Source organism: Ambystoma mexicanum, chromosome 1p (genome assembly GCF_040938575.1).
Source record: "Ambystoma mexicanum isolate Mex_15411 chromosome 1p, UKY_AmexF1_1, whole genome shotgun sequence".
In the NCBI taxonomy this organism is placed as follows: domain Eukaryota; kingdom Metazoa; phylum Chordata; class Amphibia; order Caudata; family Ambystomatidae; genus Ambystoma; species Ambystoma mexicanum.
The window spans coordinates 352,408,030-352,434,088 of NC_090921.1; the positions used below are offsets into that span (position 1 = coordinate 352,408,030).

The window sequence follows — 26,059 nt, forward strand, 5'->3', positions numbered from 1 at the left end:
TCTGAAAAACGACCTTTATTTAATCGCTCATATCTCCGTGACCGTTTGTGCTAGAGACTTGCAGTAACTTTCCTCTGAAAGCTGGGAATCGTGGCTTTTAAACGAATCCAGAACCGCATTACTATTCTTTATAGTTTTGCCGTAATCGTGAAAAACGCACTCGCGAATTTACCGCGATTTGCAAATTTCTTCACGTGTAAAATCTGCTGCTGCTTGCCTTCCGTTAAAGAAAAATTCGTTTAACCTGCTAACTATCCCTGCATCACTGCTAGAGTGAGCCTGAGCTAATATTAACTAGATACCACTCACCCTGAACCTCTAGAGGGAATTAAAAGCATTTTAGCATATTTTTTTCTTCATTTCCAGCACATTTAAAAGCATTTGGGCCTGTGTTTTCAACTTCTGTAGTCTAAGTTGCTGGGGTGAACTGAATCACATTTAATTGCATTTCTGAGAACTGTGTGCCTCCCTTCCATTTCCTTGCATTGCATAAAGGGGGGGTGAATTGTACAAGAAAGTGATTACATTGTCTTTGCTGAAATCCTATCAAGTTATTTTCTTTACTGCATTTCATTCAACATTGCATCCATTTGAAATCTATAAAGCATTCTCTACCACATTATTCTTCTGTCCCTATTTACCAGTGTGCTACCTTATCCATTTCATGTCAACTCCTTAGTGATTATAAAGAAGTGTGCTAGTGCTAGATTCTCCGTTGTTAATCTTTATCATATCAGATTAAGTGTGATATTCAATTATTAATTTATTATAAAGTGTGATATATATATCTATTGTTTAAATTATCAAATAAACCTTTTAACTTGCAAAACAGAACTACTTCTTGGCTCAGTGGGGTCAGGAGGATTCCAAGAGAGGGGTGTTATATAGGGGTAGTCATCCAGAACGCATGAACTGGACATAAAGATATATCAATAAGGGTTTTCATTCAGTATTATAGACTAGGCGTTGACTTAGCTGTAGTGTTGAATTGAATCCTCTTACAAATTGGGGGCTCGTAGCCGGGACTCTGGGTTAGAATACCACTTGTGCAGATTAATACAGCGTGCCAGCTGACCAGATACACATATCCGGTCGGATCACCACGCTGTGTTACGCTGTAAAGCACTCCTCATAGGAACGCTCTAAGAAAAAGGTCTGTTTTGCAAAAATAAAATACAAACTTCTGTAAGTCAGGACAGAGACCAATCTCTAGAATGACGACCTTAGTAGACATGAAAATAGCCAGAGAGCACCTCTTACATAAACTATTTGTGAGAGGTGAATGGACTGAACAGGGCCAGGATGCCTGGTTGCAGGCCATCACGCGACCGGTCACTGAAACAGGGTCAGACCTATGGAGAGATCAGGGTCCATTACATGTGGCCCTGAGTGAACTATATATGGCTCCTAAAGCCAAAGATGAACACAATAAGATTGCCAGGGTAGCGGCATATTTATATTTACATATGGGAGCCATGCAGGACAAATGTGCTGAAGGCCAAGATCTGGCGAGTAGGCAACTGCTGGCATTACAGAAGGCCCAATCTGAGCTGGACTCTTCTGAGCAGAGGCTGCTCAGGAGCCAGGAGTCAGAAAATGATAGTAGGCAATATATCATTAAAATAAAAGAGGATATGGGCATCCTACAACAGGAAAAGACAGACCAGGACACCAGATTTCTGGCCCTGCAGAAGGAGCACCAAGACAGTTTGGACTCCTTACTGCAGAACCAGAAAAAGTTGGAGCAACAGATCAATTTCAACAGGGCATGCGCGGAGCAGGTAGTCACCCTGCAAAGCCAGCTAGATAGAGAGAAAGAGGAGAGCAATAAACTGATTCTGAAAGACCTGGATACCCAGGCAGAGTTTGATGAGGAGCGCCAAAAAGCTGGTGCCTTTCAACGACAGAGGGACGACCTGGCAGCACAGATGCAGGATCTCAGTCAGGAAAGAGACACTTTAGGCCAGGAAGTCTGCCACTTAAAAAAGGAAATTGAAGAAAATCACCTGGCCCTCCAGGGGCTGGGTGACCTCCAAAAAGAAAACCAGAACTTGGTAGAGCACACCAGAAGGGTGGAAGATGCTCTGGCAAGAAAGGAGCAGGCCAGTAGGGATGGGACTCAGGAGGTAAACCTCCTGCAGCAAAGACTGGCCCAGTGCTCCAGGACCAATCAGGAAACGCAGAGAGAGAATGAGGCTCTCTGCCAGCACAATGAAAGGCTCCAACAACAGGTAGCGATGCAGGAGAGTCTGATAGAGTCTAGTAAGGCCTTAACTGAGGAACTGAAGGCGCAGGCTCTTGCATTGCAACAGGGAGCAGGGGCGGATAGAGATGAGGTTCGCTGGGAAAGAGAAACTCCTGAGCATAACCCCAGGAGCCCTAGTACCAGAGGCCTTTATTTCTCTCAGTCCCTGGACTCTGCCACCCCCATGTCCCCTGGCGCACATGAGCACAGGGCCACAGGGATGGCAGATTACTATCCAGCTAAAAGTATGGGGCTCATAGGCCAGTACCACTCAGGAATGGAGGGGTGGGCATCCGGGTATGGGCACCCAAGTACAGTACAGTTCAGTGGGGAACCCCAGGAGAGTAGGCCCCTTAAGGGCATCCTGAAAACCTCTGCCCAGTTAGGTCAGTGGGGGGGGTACCCAGCAAATCCTGGCAGCAAGGAGGGATCTGAGGACTCCTCTGAGCACCACAGGAAACAGGAGACCAGGTCCCCACATTCTGCCAGCCATTCCCAGGCTCGCAGAATCCGGGAAAACCTGGAAGAACAGACAGGAACCCCTGGGAGCAGTGCCTCTGAGTCAGAGGATGAATGGACAAGGGTTACCCGAACCAAAAAGGCCAATAAGGCAAAAAGGGCCTTGCTTAAGGACCCCTTAAAGCAGATTAAGGCGATCAGGAGCGTCATCACGCCTTACCATAAGAACGCTAAGTATTCTTTTTGGGAGCACTTAGAGTTGTTTGAGCAAATGATGGAGACTTTCCATTTGAAGGACAGCCAAAGCTGTATTCAATATGTAAAGTGGACCTTCTCCCCAGAATACTCCAGTTTCTTTGCGGGGCTGGAGGACCAAAATCATTTAAGATGGTCCACCTATAAGGCGGCCATCTTGAAACATTTTTCCATTCATAGAAATCCTCAAGAGGCTCGCAAGGCAGCCTACAATTTGCAATGTGGGGAGGATCAGGCCCCACAAGAATTTGTGCAAGAACTGAAACGTGCTTTTGCGCAGACCACCAGAAGGGTGCGCACAGACAGTAGAGAATTCATCAATACATTTTTTCATGCCTTGCCCAAATACATAATGACCCAGCTCGTGAGGGATTTTCACGAGAAAAGATCTTTAGACTGGGTCATTGAACAGGCTACCCGGATCTATGAGGTGCAGAAACCGGTAGATAGCAAAAGTAATGCCCAGAAAAACCCCAAAGCCAACAGCACCCCTGCTGCTGCCAAGGTGGCAGAGGTAAAGGTCACCCTCGTTTTGGATTTGGAGATGGGGGGGCCTAAAAACCTACCTGCACCTAATAATGCTAGGCCCAGGAGGTCCTCGGGTCAGTCACAGACAGGGAGCCAAGGAGGCAGCCCCACAAATGGGGTCCCTCGCTCTCCTGATTATGTAAGTCCCCGTTACAAGGGAAATCGACCCATCCTGGGTTATGTGTGGACTCCCCCAGCCCAAGGGGGGGGATCCAACCGAGCACCGAACTCAGGGAACTTCCCTCCAAACTTTCCACAGGAGGGCAGAAATTTACCAAACCCTGGGCAGAACTTTTTCCCCAGATATCCACCCGACTTTCAGCCCCAAAACCATCCATCCTTCTTTCCCCAATTCCCTGAGCCCAGACTACTGAATCCGGAAGAGGGGAGGCCAAGGGTGGAGGGGTACCCAAATCTTCCCAACCCGGGGTATTACCAGAGGAGGGACAGCTACCCTTCCCGGGATCAGCCCAGGGGAGAAAACAGGGCCCCGTATCAGCCTGAGCGGGTTTCCCAGTTAGAGCGCCAGGTTCAAAACATGGCGCGGGATCTGGGTCACATACTGAGGGCTCAGCAGAACCCTCAGATCGGCATGCCGGCGCAGAACGCACCCAACTCTGGACCTGGTGCTCCAGAACAATGACGGGGGCAGCACCCCGATAACTCACCGGTTCCCAGGGAGGAGGCACAAAGGGAAGGGGGGTGTAAAGCCTTGGAGGAAGCTTCCTTCCTCACTTGTAAACAGCCCCTGGAAACCCAGGAACCGGAAACAAAATCTCCTGCCCCTGAAAGTCTGCCTCCTAAGAAGCAGAGGGGTGGTAGGAGAAACAAAAGACCCAAACAGACACAGTTTGAGGAGGAGGTACAGATCTTCCAATTTGAGGGAGAGGGATCCTCAGAGGATCCTGGGAAAAGGATCTTCTCCTTCAGAGAGGGGGGAACTCCTCCCAAAGAAAAATGGGTCCCTAGGGATGCAAATCCAGACTGGGGAGATGTGGAGACTGAGCTACCGCCGCCCACCATCTCATCCCAGAACCAACAGCAAGAAAATCCCCTGGTTCAAACCCATCCTGGTGACTGCCTCCAAAAAGGGGGGGGCGGCCCAGAACCGGAGCCAGGGAAACCCACAATGGCTCTGATCTCCAGTTGCCAACTTTTTCTTTCAGATTCCCAAGGCTCTCCGCAGAATTCCGCCCAAATCTCTTCGCTAGCGATGTCCAAAACCAGAAAGTTAGCCCACCAGTTGTCCAAAAATGTGCATTATCTGTGCCCCCTTGAGGAGAAGGAGGGAAGATACTATGCCCCGGTACAAGTACAGGGGCAGGGTACAATTTTGGCACTGGTGGACACTGGATCTCAAGCCACCCTTCTGTCCAGAAGGGCCTTTGATGAACTGAATGCAGGAAGGGGAGAGAATTACCAAATTCCTCTCACCTCTCTTCCTGGACAACTGCAGAACTTTGACGGGAAGGAAATTCCCGTTGAGGGGACTGCAGACTTGGACATTAAGATCGGGCGACACAAGGTGAAACACCCGGTCATAGTAGTGACTCCAGAGGGCACCCCTTGTTTACTGGGCAATGACCTCCTGAGGAGGTTGTCACCCCTAATAGATTGGGTAAACAAGGTCCTCTGGACCCAGACTAGCCGACCAATAAAATTAAAACAGAGTGTCAACCATGTTAGTTTAAACGGCACCTGCCACATGGTTGAACAAAAATCTGACCAAGTAGAATTTCACTTCCAGAATAGCCAAATTCCAGACGTGACAGTAATAGCAGTAGGACAAGAGACTGGTGGTGGAGGGTCCTCTCTATTTCTGAAAATCAACCTTCCTTCCAGTCTAAAGTGGTACTCCACGCTGGAAGGAAACACTCTGAGATTCTATACTAATCCACAATCAGAAACTCCCACTCCTATAGTCCAGAAAGATGTGAAATCAGCTCAGAGCCTGGCTGATATTCAGCAAATTGGAGAGCAGTTGTTCATCCCTGTTCAGTTAAATGATGGGAAGGACTCTGTTCTCGCTCGAGTGGGTGTGAACAACGGTAAGAGCTTCATCAGCGAAGCCATGTTCCGCCAACTCCCAAAAGATCCAGCCATTCCCACATTCAAACTGATAGACAAATGGGAAATGGACCTGGAAGCACCTAATTCCAAACATCTCCTGCCAAGCAGGTGTATGCTCAAAATCTCCATGGGCAACAAGAGCATAGTCCACAATTGTTGGGTCGTGGGAGACGTCCCTGCCGCCTTTTACTTAGGCAGTGACATTCTCAACCGCTTTGCCATTAGTTTGGACCTAATAAACTTCAAAGCTTGGTCCCGATTAGCGGATAATCCCATGGGCTTTGATGATACAGAAAAAGCATTTAGGTCGGCTCAATTGCTACCTTATGCAGTTGAAATTCAGATCAAAGAGGAAGTCACCATCCCCGAAAGGACCCGACAATTCTCCCTGGAAGTGAAAGTTAAAAGAGGACAATATTTGCAAAACCCTGATGCTTACATACATCTAAATGCTTCTCTCCAACAGCAAGGGTTGGGGGTAAACCCAACTCCATTAGTCAGCATAGAACATGACACCATTCCAATAGAGGTGGATAACAGCGACTTAAAGAGTATTACTCTAGCCGCAGGCACCATTATTGGAATGGCGGTTGATGACCGACATTTTTCCATCGACTTAGTAAATGAACTGTTAGGACCAATCCCCAAGGACTGTTTTGACAGTGACAGTGATGACAATACAACACCAGACAGGATTTTTACCCGGCATGGGGGGAACTTCCTGGTGTACACTTCCTGCCCCTATGGTAAGGAAGATGTGACTTGTAACTTCAGGAGGGATGAGGTGATTTTCCAGGTCCATGAGGGCTGCCTTTCCCACCTGAAGCCTCCAGTCCAAATCAGCACTCTGACCAGGGACTTCTCCACCCAGCTGGAGGAGGCCGCGGAGATAGCCAAACCAGAAGTCTTTCCAGGCTTCAGGCAGATGGTGGAAGAGAGAGTCAACCTAGCTGATGCCTGTGTGACTCTGGAACAAAAGCAAAAGTTGAAACAAGTTTTCTTGGATTTCCAAGATCTCTTTGCGGTAGACTCATATGACTGTGGTCGCACCGACATCCACACCACAACAATCCCCACGGACCCTGGCATGACTCCTGTGTTTGTGAAGCAATATCGCTTGCCTCTCGCATCAATGGAGTCCCTTACTGAAATAATTAAGAACCTTTAGTCCAGGGGAATAATCCGTCCAGTCCACAGCACCTTCAATAACCCGGTGCTGGGAATATTGAAGCCGAACGGCCAGTGGAGACTCTGTGCTGACCTTAGGGAGCTCAACAAACGGGTCCATACTTCCCGATGGCCTCTGCCCTACATTGACCAAGGGCTGGCCCAGATCCAGGGGTCACAGGTATTCACTGCAATAGACCTGACCAATGGATACTGGACCGTGCCTGTCAGTAGGGAGGACCAATACAAGCTGGCTTTTACCTTTGGGGGCCAGCAGTACACATGGACCCGGACTCCTTTCGGATACCTTAACTCCGGTAATGAGTTCAATATCTTCCTACATAAGGCCATGCCCGACCTGGGTGCGAGGGGTAACCTGGCTTATGTAGATGATGTCCTCATCAAAAGTTCATCTGTGGAGGAACACATAGCGGAGATCCGTTATGTTCTGACGCAGTTGATGGCCGCCGGAGCAAAACTTTCCTTTCAGAAAGCACAGTGGTGTTTAACCCGTGTTAATTTCTTGGGGCGTGAGATTACTCCTCAGGGTCTCTGTCCCCAGGAAAAGAAAGTGGAAGCACTTCAGAAACTGAAAGACCCCACAACTCTGCGGGAACTAAGGAGCCTCCTTGGACTGACTAATTACAGCAGAAAGTTCATTGAGGGCTACGCAGAGATCACCAGACCCCTGATTCATCTCTTGAAGGGGGGGGTCAAGTGGGAATGGGGTCCAGAACAAGCCGAGGCGGTAAAACAACTCAAAAGAAGCCTCTCACAAGTGCCTTGCCTAGCTTACCCTGTCAGAAACAAGGAGTTCTTCCTGGAGACGGGGTTCTCTAATACGTGCTTGACGGCAGTATTATACCAAAAGCATGACAAGGTCAATAAAGTAATCTCCTATGCGAGCAAAACTTTATCCTCTGTGGAGGAAAAATTCAACGATTGTGAGAAGGCACTCCTGGCAACGGTGTGGGCATTGAAGAATTACCGCCCGTTTATCCAGGGGGAACACATCATAGTGGAGACTCCACACCAGCCTCTGCAATATCTCCAAAGTGACAGAATCCGGGCCGGAAATGTGAGTAATTCCAGAATTACTTCCTGGATTCTGTCAATGCAAGGCTTTCCTGTGGAGGTCAGATATGGCCAAAACAAGAAGAGTCCCCTCGCGCAAGGTCTGGCTGACTTGCATGATTGTGCCAGAGAAAACTGTCTCGAGGACGAAAGTCTAAAAATCAAGGACAACATGGAGGCATACCTTAATTCCCCACACAAAGTCTTTGAAGAGGACAAGTGTGAGGGAATGCCCACTGTCTATGTGGATGGATGCTCTTACCATGTTGACAACAACGGGGAGAAAGAACTGGTGGCTGGCGTAGGGAATGCATGGGTGAATGAGTCCCCAGAACCCTCCGCTGGATACAAAATTGGTCCCCGAAGTAGTCAGGTGGCAGAATTGATGGCTGTGCATCAGGCCATCCTCACTGCTGTCCAGCATCAACTCCACGAACTGGTCATAATCACAGATTCGGATTATGTACGGAACGGGTTCGTGGAGCACCTGGTTAATTGGAAAACCAGAGGCATGTTATGTGCTAACAACAAACCCTTGAAACATGGGAAGTTGATCCAAAACATTGATGATCTGGTCACCTCGAATGAGATGACCATCTATTGGAAAAAGATCAAGGGTCATTCCAAAGTAGAGGGACCAGACAAAACTGGAAATGACTTAGCTGATCAGCTGGCCAAAACCGGGGCCATCCAAGGGGATCTAATTGAGATTGAGTCCCTGTTGGGGGAAATCCAGGTCACTGCTATCACTAGGTCCCAGACAAATGCTCACAACGACCTTTCAATTGCACAATGGAGTAAGGAGACCCCTGATGCTGATTTGATTACAGCTCAGAAGGGGGATCCAATTATTGGTAAATTTTACCAGCACCTTGAGGACCCTGAGAACTTTCCCCTGACGGATACCGATTACATTGGGAAAGAGGACCTAAGAGTGTTGATGAAATGTCCAAAAATGTTCCGAATCCAAGACGGTTTGTTGGTAAGGAAATCCAAAGCTGGCCATGACCAGTGGGTGGTTCCTACCTCATTCCGAAGCCTGATGTTAAGTCACGCCCATGATGCGGCCACCGCCGGTCATAGGGGGTTTCACGCAACATTGGAAATCTTAAGAGAGGTTGCATACTGGCCAAACATGGGGCAGGACCTCGACCAATACTTGAAGGGGTGTCTTGTGTGTGCACAATTTCAGCCATCATCCCTCACCCACCGTGCGCCTCTCCAAAAGCGGGGGATGACACTGCCATGGTCAGATTTACAAATCGACTTTGTAGGCCCCGTGATTCGCTCGGCTAGGGGGAATAAGTACATGTTGACTGTGACATGCTTGTTTACCAAGTGGGTGGAATGTCTCCCAGCCCCAAATTGCAAGGCAGAAACAGCAGCTGCCTTGATGATTAACCACATCTTTTCCCGTTTCGGTCTCCCTCAAAGGATTGAGTCAGACAGGGGTAGCCATTTCACCAGTGAAGTAATGACAAAGATGTGGGAGATACTGGGGGTCAAAAGGAAGTTGCATATTGCGTACAGGCCAGCTTCTTCTGGAGCAGTGGAACGCTACAACCGGACAATTGTGAGCATCTTAAAAAAGTTTGTGGCAGATTCTGGGCCAAGTTGGGATATCCGATTACCTCTGGTCCTAATGGCCATCAGATCTACCCCTTCATCTGCAACCAAAATGTCACCATTTGAGTTGATGACTGGGCGCAAGATGGTGCTTCCGCAGCATTTGCTCTATAGGACCCAAGAGCAGACACTAATAAATGCTTCCACAACTCATGAGTATGTGGAGAATTTAAGGAAACACCTTCAACATGCTTTTGCTTACGCTCAGCGGAATCTAGAAAGATCGGCTGATAGCATGAAGACCCATTATGACCTGAAAACTTCCAGGAAGGAATATCAGGTGGGGGACCGGGTCTATCTATACAATTTCCAAAGAAACCAGGCAAAACAGCGGAAATTCTTGCCTACATGGAAAGGACCCTTTGAGATTATAGACAAAATCTCCCCAGTGGCCTACAAAATCCACATCCCCAAAGGTCCTTTGGCAGCGGGGGAAGACAAGTGGGTCCACATAAACCAGTTGAAATGTTGCCATCCCAGGCACACTCTGCAACAACTGGAGGATTCCTCTGGAATCCTAGCGGGTACTGTCTCAGACTAATTCAGTTCCAACCATAAAACATACCACATCTAGTCTCTAAAATATTGTGATTTGCATGAAACTGTCTCGTAGTTATACTGTTTTTTTTTTTTCAAAATAAGAATGTAATGTTTCGTTATGATGAAATGCATATGCTGCCCCACTATCTCAACAGTGGTGGAAATGTCAATGAATAGGTATTGCCGCTCTTCCTTTGTCGTCCTAGGAGAAAGAAAACCGGGAGACGGGCCAAGGACGACGATCCGGAGACCGGGAGCAGGGACGCAATGGGCCCGGGGTACCGCCCAATATTCCCATCAGGACCGGCGAGGAGAACCGATCGACCAGTACCGGATGGAGGAAAAGATGCTGAACTGTGCCATCTATTGGAAGAAGATGAGGAAACATCCCAGGTCTTGCGGGTCCCACCAGTGAAGGATCAGATGGCCACCGCAAGAAGGGGGGCTTGTGGGATGTATTTACCCATGCATCCGAGCCCTACCTCAAAACTGTGCAGTACTGACATGGAAAACATCATGATGGCCAGAGCTTCCCAGAAAATGCACAGGGAAATGCATGAAGAATAGGCTGCCACTCATTTTTGCCGATTTTATGGGCACAGAAGGACACTGCCTAAAACCACCATTGGACTACCCACACAGTAGTCTGAAACCATTGGGAATGGCAATGCTGATTGCCAAAAGCAAACCCATAACTGTTGGGAATTCATTTCTTAAATCCCAAAAATGGGTGCAGTACCAGTACTCACCACTATCCAAAAGCCGGCGTTTTAAAACCACCAGATTTTACTTTTTTGTAGAAAACTGAATAAATGAACCCAAAACATGCCAAAGAAAGACTTACTGAGAGGTGGATCCAATGTAAAGTTATATTCTGAAGTGACTTGAAGGTTTATAACAAGACTGGCTGAGCTGTGGATTTCAGCAGTTTAAGTAAATTTGGACTGAAAGACACTAAAAAATCTAAATGTTTAAAAGAAATGAGTGACCTACTTTGAGTGTCACATAGGTTGCAATTGTTTAAATGTCATAGTTCAAACTTAGAATCAGCATTCTAGCTGCATATGTAAACATTGTCTTGACTTAAACTGGGTAACAAAAAGTGACATTTTATCTGAAACCTGGCTTAAGGAACTGAATTCTGCCTGGCAACTACCCCCCATCAGGAGTGAAACTTGAGTCACAGCTGTGTTCCAAGGCCTATCTGCCTTTTGCTGGCCACACTAAGGATATGCCATCTCTCTGATAATTGAATTAAGGGGAGCCCCCACAGAATACAGGAGCTCTGAACAAAGCCCTCTCCTGACTCAGGCAGATGGTTTATTGCAGATGTCGTAAAAGTAGCTTCCTCCTGAAGCAAAGGGGAGGGGCACTGCCTGTGAGAGCAAGCTGGCTTGGCAGAACTGGAAAAACCAGAAATTCAACCTTGTGCTGGAAGGAAACCACACCCCTTTGGGGCCAGAACCTAACTCTAAAAAGATGAATAACTCATAGTACGGACATGTGAAAATTTTATAAATGATACCATAATTCTTGTGATTTTTCTGCCCACATTTTAAGAGGTTTTTAGAACCGGTGGTATGTTCAGGGGAGTTTTAGCGGAAAAGAGGATATTACTCAAAATGTGTGCATGTGAAAAATCTGACACTTCATCAACTAATGTCCATACTCCTTGCGCACATGTGTGTAAATTTGGGGTAATGTCCGGTATTGCAAACCAGTTAAAAAGTGCACAATATTGCCATTTCTGAATGCAAGCTCCCAGGAAGAGCAGAGTTTGAACAGGGTATACCTCCTGTAATGCATGATGGGTGCGTGTAATTTTAAAACAATATGTACCTCTGCAAATATGTATTTGGTTCAAATCTAGATTTGTGTGTAAGTTGACAGGAGGAGTGGACTTTCTGCAGGCCGTAAAATGACATCACTCTGACACAATTTAGCTCCCCCAATCAGGGGAGAAATGAAAGCTTGGCCAATGATAAGTGGAGAGGGGTAGAGCCTAGTGATGCTGCACACACACCCATAAAAAAAAACACATAAAAGCAGACAGACAGGACAGATAGGGACCTTCAAATCCATTTGCAGCTGGAAGCTCTGCCGGGAAAATCCATACTTTACCTCCATCAACTTCAGAGACCCAGACCAGACCAGCAGAGTAGAGCTGACCTGTTAGCAGAACCAGAGAGAGCTGACCCAGATCACTGTGAAGTGCAGAGACCAGAGTCCAGTCCAAAACCTGACCAGATCCGTGGGAAGGCATATTTCTAAATATGTTGTGAGTACATAGCAAAACTGTGCAGAACCCAATCTCTTAGTTAAAATAATCTAATGCAAGCTATTTTAACTTGAGTAAAGCTGTCACCTGTCATTTTCTAGTTGCAAGCTGCACTTGTCTTTTTGAACTTTAAAATTTCAAATCTGAAAAACGACCTTTATTTAATCGCTCATATCTCCGTGACCGTTTGTGCTAGAGACTTGCAGTAACTTTCCTCTGAAAGCTGGGAATCGTGGCTTTTAAACGAATCCAGAACCGCATTCCTATTCTTTATAGTTTTGCCGTAATCGTGAAAAACGCACTCGCGAATTTACCGCGATTTGCAAATTTCTTCACGTGTAAAATCTGCTGCTGCTTGCCTTCCGTTAAAGAAAAATTCGTTTAACCTGCTAACTATCCCTGCATCACTGCTAGAGTGAGCCTGAGCTAATATTAACTAGATACCACTCACCCTGAACCTCTAGAGGGAATTAAAAGCATTTTAGCATATTTTTTTCTTCATTTCCAGCACATTTAAAAGCATTTGGGCCTGTGTTTTCAACTTCTGTAGTCTAAGTTGCTGGGGTGAACTGAATCACATTTAATTGCATTTCTGAGAACTGTGTGCCTTCCTTCCATTTCCTTGCATTGCATAAAGGGGGGGTGAATTGTACAAGAAAGTGATTACATTGTCTTTGCTGAAATCCTATCAAGTTATTTTCTTTACTGCATTTCATTCAACATTGCATCCATTTGAAATCTATAAAGCATTCTCTACCACATTATTCTTCTGTCCCTATTTACCAGTGTGCTACCTTATCCATTTCATGTCAACTCCTTAGTGATTATAAAGAAGTGTGCTAGTGCTAGATTCTCCGTTGTTAATCTTTATCATATCAGATTAAGTGTGATATTCAATTATTAATTTATTATAAAGTGTGATATATATATCTATTGTTTAAATTATCAAATAAACCTTTTAACTTGCAAAACAGAACTACTTCTTGGCTCAGTGGGGTCAGGAGGATTCCAAGAGAGGGGTGTTATATAGGGGTAGTCATCCAGAACGCATGAACTGGACATAAAGATATATCAATAAGGGTTTTCATTCAGTATTATAGACTAGGCGTTGACTTAGCTGTAGTGTTGAATTGAATCCTCTTACAGGTTACCTACTCTCAAAGGAAGGGAGAAGATTAACACCAGAGAGAATAAAGAGTATTTCTGGTATGCCTATTCCAACAACACAGAAAGGTGTGAGAGCGATAATAGGGATGGCTTCTTATTGTCGTCAATGGGTTATGAATTTCACTTTAATTGTGAAACCAATTGTGGAATTAACAAAGAAGGATGCTGTGATGCCTCTGCACTGGAATGAAGAATGTCAAAAAGCATTTGATTTGCTAAAAAACAAAACGAGTTCTGCTCCAGTTTTGGGCACATCGAATTATGAAAAGGTTTTTAGGCTATTTGTGCATGAGAACAAAGGATGCGCATTGTCTGTCTTAACACAGGAACAAGGTGGAAGAAATAGGCTGTGCGGCTATTTTTCTTCTGCGCTGGAACCTGTAGCGCGCACTACCACAATGTTTGCGAGCTGTTGCAGCGGCTGCTGCGTCAGTGAAACAAACAGAAGGGATGGTTTTGGGGCACACTTTAATTTTGATGGTGCCACATGCCATAGATGTTATACTCAATAGAACACAGATGCAACACCTCACCTCTGCTAGATTGACTAGATATTAAATTGTATTGTTTGCGCCCAACATCCAAATTATGAGGTGTAGCGCTTTGAATCCAGCAGAATTAATGCCAATGCCCGGGGAAAATAGTGGTGGGACTGAATTGCCTCCCCATGATTGCCTAATGGTTACTAAGGAAGAAACAAAAGGGAGAATTGATTTGAGTGACACACCACTGTTTTGTGACGGCTCCTGTTTTAAACTACCTGACGGCACATCAACTGCTGCATATGCTGTTAGGACATTAAAAAGTGTTCTGGAGAGTAAAAGAATTCCTTATAACTCCGCCCAAGCAGCAGAGATAATTGCTTTAACAAGAGCTTGTGAAATTTTGGAGAACTTGAGCGTAAATATCTATACTGATAGCCAGTACGCCTTTGACGTAGTTCATAATTTTGGCCGATTATGGGCCGAGAGAGGCTTCTTGACATCCCATGGGGCTAGAAGTCAACATGGCCCTCTGATTGTGCGATTACTGTCTGCACTTACGTGTCCAAAGCACCTGGCAATAGTGAAATGTGAGGCGCATAAAAAAGTAACATGTAAAGTGGGAGAAGGAAACGCATTTGCAGACAAGATTGCGAAACAGACTGCTACTGATTTGAGTACAAAAATGGTGACAGTACAATCGGAGGAAGTGCCCTGCATGATAGAAAATGGAATTGTGACTGTTAAAGAAATGCAGGCGGAAGCTACCGCCGACGAAATACAGGGATGGGCCAAGGGCTCTGCAGAACTGGATTTGGAGGGTTGCTGGGTGGACAAAAAAAATGGGAATTGGATGTTGCCAAATGCATATGCAAACACAATGGTTACAATGGCTCATAGTCCCACACACATCTGTGCGAAGAAAATAGTCCAACATTTAGCCACAGTCTGGGAAAATCCACACATAAAAAAGAATGCCGAGAGGCTGGTGCAAAACTGCATCACGTGCCTACAGCATAATGTGGGAAAAGCAACATTGACTCCAACAGGAAGTTTTGGACCTCCCTCTATGCCATTCGAAGTGATTCACTTTGACTTCATAGAGATGGAGAGATGCCAAAATCAGAAATACGTTCTGGTGATCATATGTGCATTCAGCAAATGGGTAGAAGCATATCCCTTGAAAGATTGCACATGGCAAAGGTAATGCTAAAAGAGTATTTCTCTCGCTTTGGTCTTCCCTGTGTCATATGGTCAGACAATAGTCTGCACTTTGTAGGTGTAGTGATAATGCAGAATTGTGCAGGATTGCAGATCGATAAGCGATTCCATTGTTCGAGACATCCGAGTTCGGCCGGTCTTATAGAATGCCATAATGGAATTTTGAAATCCAAAATCAGTAAGATCTGTGCATGTATCAAATTATGCTGAGTAGATGCATTCCCAATAGCGTTACTGTGCATGCAAACGTCAAGCGCAGGCCAGAACTGGGCTCTCCCCTTATGAGATTATAATGGGGAGACCGGCGAAATTGTGGTGCGCACCTCAGCTTAAGAAAATGTGCGAGGTAGAATACTGTACTCAGCATTTATTGTAATTTGTTAGTAAAAAAACTGCGTTTGATTCATCAGCAGGTGCAGGAGGCATTACCGGTGCGGTATACTGGCCCAGGACATGCATTGGAGCCAGGAACCTGGGTGCTCATCAGACACTATGAACGGAAAACATCGCTGGCACCCTGGTGGTGTGGGCCCTACCAGGTACTTTTAACCACGCAGACAGCATTACGCGTGGATGGACGCAAGGCGTGGATTCATGCCACGCATGCCAAGAAAGTCCCATCGCTATTCGACACGTCAACTGATCGGGACAAAGACCAGAAAGAGATAGCAGCAGTTCCAGAAACGAAAAATGCCATTGCCAGTCCCTTGCCACAGAAACTCCCTGATCCTGAAACAAAGCCTGATGAGATTGCCAGAAAAACGGAAGAGCAAAGAGTGCCTCAACGTTGTCTAGCAGATTCTGCATCTCTGCTGGCCGAGATCAAGCGCATACCTCTGTGGCGCCCACCATCTTCTGTTGCGCCACAGCCTGCATTGTTGCCTGGGCACCCATCATCATCTTCCCCAGGCTGACTCAAAGCTCGAGACCGGAAGTGCACCTGCACTATTTGTTGATCACACAGTACCAGGAGCAAATCGGTACAACCTGCGGAGCAGAAAGAAGGAGTGATCACATTTTTCATCTCTTGGTGAATTTCTTGCCTCTGTTTCCTATTTTCGGATGAAGTGGGAACCGGAGGCCTAGAGGAGGGTGGGGTAAGAGTTATGCAAATTAGACAGCTCATGAAACGCAACTCCTCGGTGCTAAATCCATGTGTCAGTAACCCGAGTGAACAAGCGGGGCGCACGTGGTGCAAAGGAAGCTGCTCTGAAATTGTAGAGCGATGTGCAAAATACACGGAGGCCTTGCCAGATGAATAGGCAATCCAGGCAGACAGAAAACTGGCATAAAAAGATTTTAGACATTGATTGAACTATTTCAACATCGGAGAAGCAGAAGAGCAAACAATATTCACGACGAGCACAGCGGAAGAAGAAGGACGAGAGAAGAATGTCGGAACCAGCAAATGCCTCCTCTTGCACCAATGCTGATAGCGAATTAAACGTAGTACATAATAAGGTGAAAAAAGGACATGGTACAAAGAATTGCATGCTGGGTCTAACCATAGTAATGTGCATAATGAGTATATTAGCCCCAGTGTTGACCATAACAGTGTTATGGTACCTAGAGGGAATGCACCCTCTTGAAGTACTTTTGCCCATGATGAACATTTCCACAATGGAAAGCCCATTCCATGTGATTTCCTATACCTTGTCCCCAATGGAAAAGAAACATAGGGAAGGATATGGGAACAACACATTGCTGTTAATAATGAACATGACACACTCAATCCTAAGAAAAAATAATTGTTGGGTTTGTGCCCACCTGCCGCAGCATGGTGGTCAGGGAATAGGATGGTATGTACAGCCCCTGCCCTTAACTTCTGCATGTTATGTTTCTCTGAGTGCCCTATATTATGGGAAATGGAACGAAAGTGAAACTGGTCAACTAGATAAAACAAATATGAATGAATTCGAGGAAGTGATTATGAAACCGGTGGGTTGCTCCGTGTTCCAAAAAAGGCGATTAATTACACCAGCAATAATGCCACAGGATAGATTGTCTGTACCTTATAAAACTTCTGTGATCACTTTCCACATGAACCCACATGGGAATAAGGATGCGGAACCCCCTTCATATACAGTGAATTATAACCCTCATTCTGTCCCATTCTGTCTAAAGAAAAAGGGTTCTTTCCAGGTAGGAACATTTACCAGATGCAGGAATATAGCATTCCTTGATAAAGAAGTGGACCAATATATGTGGGAGATCCTGTGTATTTCTTATGTGGAGAAAACGCATATCCTTGGTTACCTAGGAACTGGGGAGGCACATGTTATTTGGGATTTCTGTTCCCTGGGGTGTTTCTTTTAAAAACATCAGACATAACCAAATTGACTAGGTCACGACCTTGCCGTAATATTGAAGACAGGTTGATTATAGAGGACATAGCAAAATCATTCATACCATTTTGGGGCCAGGCAATAAACTCTTATAACATAAGACAACTGCCTAGGATATTAGAAGAAACAATAAATGGAACCACTGATATATTATATAATATGACTCTTGAAGAAAAAGGAATTAGATTAATGTCACTACAAACTAGAATGGCCCTTGATATAGTCTTAGTTGATCGCGGCAGTGTTTGCAAAATCGTGGGATCACGTGCTGCGTATTTGTAAGTGACTCCTCCCCCACGATTTTTGAGGCGATAAGAAAATTGCATGTGTTAAGTTCCGATCTTCATCCCACTGAAGGCGGTTGGCAATTGAACATAAGCTCCTGGTTCTGGGAAGTGTTGCGATCCTGGGGATGGAAACTATTTGCAATTTTAGTAGCAATCCTAGGAATATTCGTGACATGTTGTTGTTGCATACATTGTCTCCCCATAATATGTACTGAAATCAGCGAAGAGTGTGTACAAATGATGAAACGAAAGAACATTACTAAATCAATCACTCACCATAGTAACGAGTCTGAAACCGTTAAAGAATTCATGGCAATTGATATTAATAATCATAACGAGGAGACAACAAGTGTACATGAATCCGAATTTGAATCAGATTCCGAATCTAATCCAAATACTTGGTCGGAGGAGGATGCAATGTATGGATGAGACGTTTGGCTTACGGCCAAGAGGATGGTTTGTCAGTCCAGAAAAACCAAGCACCCCTTGAGGGTCCGGAAATGAATGATAATTGGTTGGCCGAAGACCAACCGCCTCATTCACAGTGTAAGAATATATATTCATTAGTCATTAGTTATTACGTAGCTATTAGTTTAACTAGAGTGAAGCCATTTTAAGATGACCAGAATCGCCATTTTGTTTTCTCTCTCTGCTCTCTCTAACGTTGCCACTTTCCCTCATGTAAAACTGCTTTGCTGTAGTTATTATTTCGCTTCAATGGTCCAAGGCTAAGAAACATGTTGAAACATTACATTGGAGAGCCAGACAGGAATGACCGATTCCATCCCTCACGTATCCTTGAAGACAGGGAGCAAGGCATTTAATCAGTATACGAATGCCAGCGAGTCTCCTGAAAGAATAGCAATGTACGAAACTAGCATTTAAAGAGTTGAATTATGATCTTCTTTACGGCCCTCCTTTCTGAGCCCAGTGAGGCCCCGGAGAGCGGGCTGACTTCTAGAGCGAGAATCGAAACTTAGAGATAGTGAGGCCTGGTATGTGCCAGTCTCCTACGCGCAGCTTGCCCATGACAAACAGAAACACTGTGTTCTCGCAAACAAAGAATGGTGTCTGTAAAATTGGAGATTGCAAACTGTTACTAAATATGGTGGTCTAAGGTGTCATATTTGTCACGATGGTCAATCATCGCCTCTAATTCAAAGGGAAATGAATTGGGGGCGGCATCAAATGTGTCATTACTGATTGTAAGATGCTCCGTTCGTATATATGTAACTGATGTATGTTTCACGCTCTCTTGCGTCCCCCGAGGTCTGTTAGACACACGTCGCGGGGCGTGAGACCACTTGGCCAACTGGGACTATTTTGTATTGCAATAAACCCTAGATTTTGGGAACAGAACCTCGTGTCTGGCGTATCTATTCGTGTGTGGTGACTGTGCCTTGTTTCCACATCCGAGGGTCCATCATGGGCCCCTTCAAAATTATTTCCCTTGTTCACAATTATGCTACCCTGGTTACGCGTGTGTTTAAAAGTGCAGTTGAAATGTACATAACTCATTTCATTATCAAAACAAACTCTTTTCTAGAAAATGGCTGTAGAGCTGAGGGCTTCAAAAAGACAAAGGGTGAAACAATGTCGATAGAGCGCTTGACCACGCTGCGTCCAAATGGCCCGGGAGAGCTGTGGTGAAGAGAGATGCAGTTTGGGGATAGGTATCATTTCATGAAAGACACTACAATCAGGGCTCAAGTCGAGGGTACAAACGGGGGGACGGGATCCACCCACTTTATTCAGAGGGTGCACTCAGTCCCCCCGCCTAAAATGAGAAACATTGAATGACCTCTTTGAATTTATGAATTAAAGAAGACTTCGGGGATAAAACCGCAGTCGTCAGGTTTGTAGGCTGGAGACTTCACAACTGCACTATATAACCTGATAAAAAATAACAACCAACTAAAGGTGAAATGGCGCATTTCAGTATTGCAAGTCCCAACAAAAATATTTGTATTGGTTCTTGGGAGTTTAAAACATGCACACCTTTTAATCTTTTCAAAAATACTATTAGAGGAAAATATCCTCGCTTGGTTTTGTGTGTGTGTTGATTTTATGAAAGGCAAATTTCATTTGTCCTGTGCAATTTGGGTGGTTATGCAAAGCCAATTTAATTAAATGTGTACATTTCACCTTGATATGCTAATTTCTGGCGACGTCACATCCAATTGCGTTTGTTCAGGAGTCCCCCCCACTTTAATTTTTAGCACTTGACCCCTGAGTCTACAATGACACTACATTGTGCAGCATGGGGGAATGGAAGAGGACCTTGCAGGGCTTACCTCCTGGTAGTTCTTGTGAGCACTTTCCAGAACTTTCAGTAGAACCTCTGTCTGGTGGCTCTCCTCGTCGTCGATGTCTTGTTTGATGCCCCGGACGATCTTGGTGAAAGAGCCCTGGCCCAGACTCTCCCCCTAGTAGAGATATGAGGAAGGAAAGGTTTGAAATTGCAGCAGAGCCTTTTTGCATTTCATCTTCATTAGACATCGCAATGTTGGCGGGCCATTGTAAACAATCTGTCAGAAGAGGGCCTTAACCACTGTTAGGGACATCGGCTGCTTTCCTCCAAACTTTCACCATAAATGCTCAGCAGTAGCGTTCTTATCCACCCTGCCTAACCCATTCTCTCAAACAGATTACTTAGTACTGTGAGTGATTACACAAGGCCACTTTGTGAGCATTTTGTCAGCTGCTCTGTCCTGCACCTCTCTTTTTATAGTTGTTTTACCACCTACAAACCAAAACGATTGCATTAGAGTGCAGATGGGGAGAAATGGCACACAGCGTGTAGGTGTTTGGTTATTTGCCCACCCATTTACTGCCCATGGTTATTCTAACCCCTAAGGCCATTCCCACGCAGTTCCTGCACCTTCCCGCCCAAAACACATCTTCATGGGAACTCTTTTGACTCGCTTTAATCAAGCCTTACCATCAGACTTTGCACTCAAAGTGCCTGCCAGTGCTTTTTCAAAGCAGTCTTCTGAGAGTTAATTAATGTATTGGAGCTGTAAACGTGTAACTGGTGAAATAAAAATATCTTAACCAGGTCTGCCTTCAGCGACTCGATTCATAAGCCATGTGTGTGTCCTTCACTGAAGTCCTGTTAAAAACAAGCATTGGCAAAGACAACAGTTTTGGCTTGTGTATAAGTATTAGACATTTTCCAAGCACTGCTATTAGATGTCAAGGTACTCACACCATTGTGTACCTGTTATCATTCATTGCCAGTTAATACCACTCTGGCAGTGCCTACCAAGTGCCTTTCCCATGCCTACTCAAAAGCCCAAACTGTTGGCATTGCACTACTTTTTTATTCGTACTATTTTTTAGATTTGCCTACTTTCTACAGCCTTCTACTCCTTCACTGTTCTTGACAACTTGCCTACTCCACATGTGAAGGGAATGGCTATTTCTTTTTCAACAGCAGCCATTTTGTGTTTCACCAATTAATTGGTTCTGTATTGCAATGAAAAAGGAAGATAGGAGACAGATGGGATGTTAGGAGGGACACAGGGGTGTTGTTTACTTTTCAATCATCACTGTGGCTATTCCCTTTCACTACCATCTCCCCACCTCTCCCAAAACACACACTTTGGACCTTTTAGAGCTTTATCTTTGCTTTTAAAGGGTTGCCAGTGATATTTCTATGCAGTCTTCTGAAAGTTAATGTCTTAAATACAGCTGAAACCACCTCCTGATCCAATAAACATGTCTTAACCAAGTGTCCCTTCAGCCACTGTATTTATAGACAATATGTGTGCCCTTGCATCTGTTCCTTTCAGTGAATTTCTGTTAAGAACAAGCTTGATCAAAGCCAACATTTTTTGGCACTGTGCATGTACTTTCACATGTTGCTATCTGTTGCCATCTTATCACTGGTTAAGTGGTTTTCCTGGCACTGTCACTAGTGCTATGACAGTGCCAGGAAAAAGTCTGCCATGACTACATGAAAGCCAAAAACGTTGGCTTTGCCGCTTCTTGTTTTGTTTGCTTTCATTCTGATAAACGTGTTAGCCTCCCACACTCTGTATGTTCAGAGTGCGAGTACATTTTCCAAAATGTAGACAAATCACCTGGGAATTTGGGGTGCGAATGCTGACAATATATTTTGCAACAATGCTAACAACAATGTTGACCTGGTTAAGGCTGTTACCAGGTGCTGTGGTCTGCAGAAATGACTATGCACCCGCTTTAATCTTGTGCACGCTCACTCCAAGGCTCTCATAGAAATGTCACTGGTGCTTGTCAGCCAAGAAACCCTTAGACATAACTCCCAAATAGTGGGTGTCTCCTAGCATCTTTATGCATGATTGGCGTTGCTTGGGATCCATCACTGTGGTCAGGCTAATGGCACTTATTACAGCTCTCCTTCCCTTGCTTGCTACACCAGATTAGTTACATTTGCTTCAACCAGCCACAGGTTCATTATCAATTAAATGAAATTCCTCTGATAGATCAATTCCTTCCTCAGAAATGATCGCATTACATCTAGAAATGTCAGAGTGAGTCCACCTCATGCTGGTTATCCCTTAACCAAACAACATCCCCCTTCATATTTCTCATTTCTTTCTGTCATTCTGTCTGTCTGTCTGTCTCTCTCTCTTTGAGGACATGGTCCTCATTTCTCGTCTTCAATCTACATGGGGTTGAAGACTTGCCTCTCTAGGAAGAGAAATCAGCTTGATTGAAAGCGTGACTTCTTATGATGAATCATACGGGGTAACGGCTCCATGTGGTTTCAACTCCACAATATCCTGGTCTATTGTTTGGTCCTGGCAACACCACCTTTACCATAGAATGGTTGTCTTCTTTCTGATAATAGGACTTGCCCCTTGCTGTCATTCTGCCCGCCCTGTTCATCCTCTTGCCAACTTATCACAGCACTCGGTATAACCTCTCTGTTCTATTCATCTATAGCATGCCGTGGTGCTCAAATTGCCACGACCAAACATTCCACTATAGAAACAGTGGCAGTAAAAACGCTGCAGACCACGGGTTGACCTCAGAATCTTGGGTATTTACCACATCTTAGTCCACCACTCTCCCTAGTTCTCATTCTTCTCCATAGTAGTGCACTACCACCTTCTGGCCAGTTGCTACCACCTACCATGACTACTATGAGTTTCCTCTCCTTCATTCTCACACTAAAGAGTAGCTGAACGAGATAGGAAGATTCTATCGCAGGAGATTTGGTCGAATGCAAACCCATCACATTTTTAGGGACCGAATTCGGCCGAAAATATATGTGGGGGGTGGGCAATGGTAATATTTAAGGTGGAGGTGGAAATGGGGTTTGGATGGGGGTCCCCTCCGCAGATATTGACAGCCAAATTGATTAAAAGAAAAGAAATTAGATGGTTTTGCTTTTGACAAAATCTCTAGGATCAAATCACACAGAAGCGAGCTGGACACCTGGTCCAAGTACAGACCTCATTCTAGTATTCCTGCACCCTGGGAGAAAAGGACAACACTGGGCATGGTGTGCCCTTTCCCTACTTCCCTTCCAAGGATTGAAGTGTATGATGAACAAGACTATTTGACAGGGTTTGGTATCATTTGAGGAGGACCTCGAAATTCTTCTTAAACTAGATGGATAGCAATGGTTCGGGTGCTACTCACCCAAACCATTTTTCCCATCCCGAATTTACTCCCATCCCGCCTGCAGAAGGGGAACTTTTGGATCTCTTTCCTGAATTCTGTCGAAGACACATGTCTACATCGCCTTCCATGTCTATGATCATCCCTGCAGCAATAACCCTGCAGAAATAACCCTGAAGCACACCCAATACCCAGCACGAGTCATGCAGTGCTCCCTTGAGCCAGAAACATGGTGACCCCGAGCTGATAATTAATCTATCAACATGAATGCCTCTTCTTTCCATAGTAGTGAGGGGAGAGTGTGAGGCCGTTTGGATCTGGGGGTCAACATTTTTCAATTGAGGGCCTCACCCATTGGCCAGCAGAAGTCAATGCTGTGATGCTGTGGTGTACATTCACCGGGATCGAGCAAGGTAAAGTATGTGGACTTTAGGAATTCTTAAAGGCTAGCTACAGAGGTCCATTTTATTCGTTTTCATCTCTATCATTTACTTCATTACCCTCTTCTGTATGCTCTCAGATCAAAGGTAGCATGCCTTGGAACACTCGCGCTGCTCTTGACCAACAGATGACATTGTTCAGTCTGTAGCCTGGAGGTGGAGAGGCACAGGGTACATCAGCAATTTCACAAAGGTTCCCTTCCAAGCCTTTTCAACCTCCCTGCTCCTCTCAAACCTAAGCTCGACGACCTGAAGTTCTGAACGCTGCCCAAGACCTTCCTTTTCTCCTCTGCTGTCTCACTCTCTCCCCCCTGCTGACCTACCTGCCCTCTGGGCGGACTGGTTGCTTGGCTACCTCCAGAGTCTCACTGGGTACCAGGCTCCTCCATGATCAGTCTCCCCTGCACTGCCTCCAGGCCTACCGCCCACTTAGGGGCTGCACCTGCAACCTCTACAGCCCCCTGCCTCCTTGCACTTACCGAAAGCCACACTGCCCTGGCTGCACTCACTCAGGGCATTGCTGCCCTAAATGCACTTCCTCTTCCCTCTCCCTGGCACTTCCCCCTCTCTCTTCCCCTTGCACATTTGCGCTGTCACACTTGTACGATCTGAATGACACAAGGACTAGTAAGATCATTTGTCTTGTCCTCCCTCTGTCTCCCATTCCCCCCCCCCTTGTTTTGTAGCGCCTGGAACCACTTCTGTACATGCATGTTATAAATGATATATCATATCATATATCTTGGTCTGGGCCTCGACATGGCAGCTGGGAGATGATCATTTCAATTTGCTCTGCCTATCCAGAGAATTATTTTAAGAAAATGTTGATGGCTCTTGTTTGCAGTTGGGAAAAGTGCAACTGTTCAATCAAATTATCTTTTCCAGACTGGACGCCAGTAACCAAGACTCCTAATGGATACTTGCCAGTTAGTAACCCAACTGGACTCACTTGCCAACTTTTTTTATTATTATTATTTTTTAAATTTATTTATTTACATATGGTTAAACAAACCTTTGCAAAAGAAGAACAAGTTACTCTCTTACCTGGTAACGTTCTTTCGATGGGATGGTCCGACAACATATTCCATATCTATGACAGTAATCACCACAGCTGTGCTTCTTCGGAAAATCTTTCGGCGTCTGCGTCCTGCGTCGATGATGTCGATACGCCACCCTCGAGGACCTCCTCCGACGGCCGACGTCACTGGATGTTATAAGTAGGACGCACGACGCCCGTAGCCTCAGTTGTAGTTTTTTCCCAGAACGTGTGGCACCAGACTTCTGCCAGTCTGACCACACAAAGCCTTGCAGAAACATAAGCTGCAATAGCATAAGAAATTCTGTAGCGGGGAAGGCAGGGTGGGAGCGATATGGAATACGTCGTCGGACCATCCCATCGAAAGAACGTTACCAGGTAAGAGAGTAATTTGTTCTTCGAGGGGATTGATTCCTCCAATGTATTCCATATCTATGACAGACTCCCAAAGCAGTACCAATGCAAGGAGATGGGAAAAGAATTTAGAAAACAGAAATTTAGAATGCCCAATCAAATTGCGGAGTAAAGGACCGCCTTGCCAAAGGCCAGATCCTGCCCCTGGCTGGAATCGAGGGAGTAGTGACGTACAAAAGTATGTACTGAAGCCCAGGTGGCTGCATCACAGATGTTACGAATAGGAACACCCCTTTGTAGGGCAGTAGAGGCAGCCATACCCCTGGTAGAATGGGCCCGTAAGCCGACCGGTGGGTCCTTACCCGCCAAGCGGTAACACTCAGAGATAGCCAAAATAATCCAGCGAGACAAAGTCTGTTTCGTCACAGCTTGTCCCAAACACTTTCCAGCGTAACCAATGAAGAGTTGATCGTCCACTCTGACCCAGGACATGCGTGAAATATAAAAGCTTAACGCTCTCCTAGGATCAAGCCTGTGGAGCCTCTCCTCTTCCTTACCAAGATGTGGAGGAGGATAAAACGCCAGAAGAACAACCTTCTGGCCTAAATGAAATTCCGACACCACCTTCGGAAGAAAGGAAGGACAAACTCTAAGGACAACCCTGTCCTTATGAAACACAGTGAAGGGTGGCTTAACAGAAAGTGCCTGTAACTCACTCACTATGCGAGCGGAAGTGACCGCAACCAAAAATACAGTTTTAAGAGTTAACAGTCTCAAAGGGCATGAATGCAAAGGCTCAAACGGAGCACCCATCAGAAACTTGAGAACAAGGTTCAAATCCCAACCGGGCACCTAGAAAGGTGACGGGGGGAACA

At 45.5% G+C, this 26,059-nt stretch overlaps 1 protein-coding gene across 1 annotated transcript in view; it reads right to left on the reverse strand.

Annotated features, from left to right (window-relative positions):
* Nucleotides 1-26,059, reverse strand: part of JAK3 (Janus kinase 3) — a 576,597-nt gene that overhangs the window by 267,395 nt on the left and 283,143 nt on the right. The window contains exon 12 of the mRNA XM_069648742.1: nt 20,039-20,170. Within this exon, the coding sequence (XP_069504843.1) occupies nt 20,039-20,170 (132 nt within the window). The remainder of the gene's footprint in view (nt 1-20,038; nt 20,171-26,059) is intronic.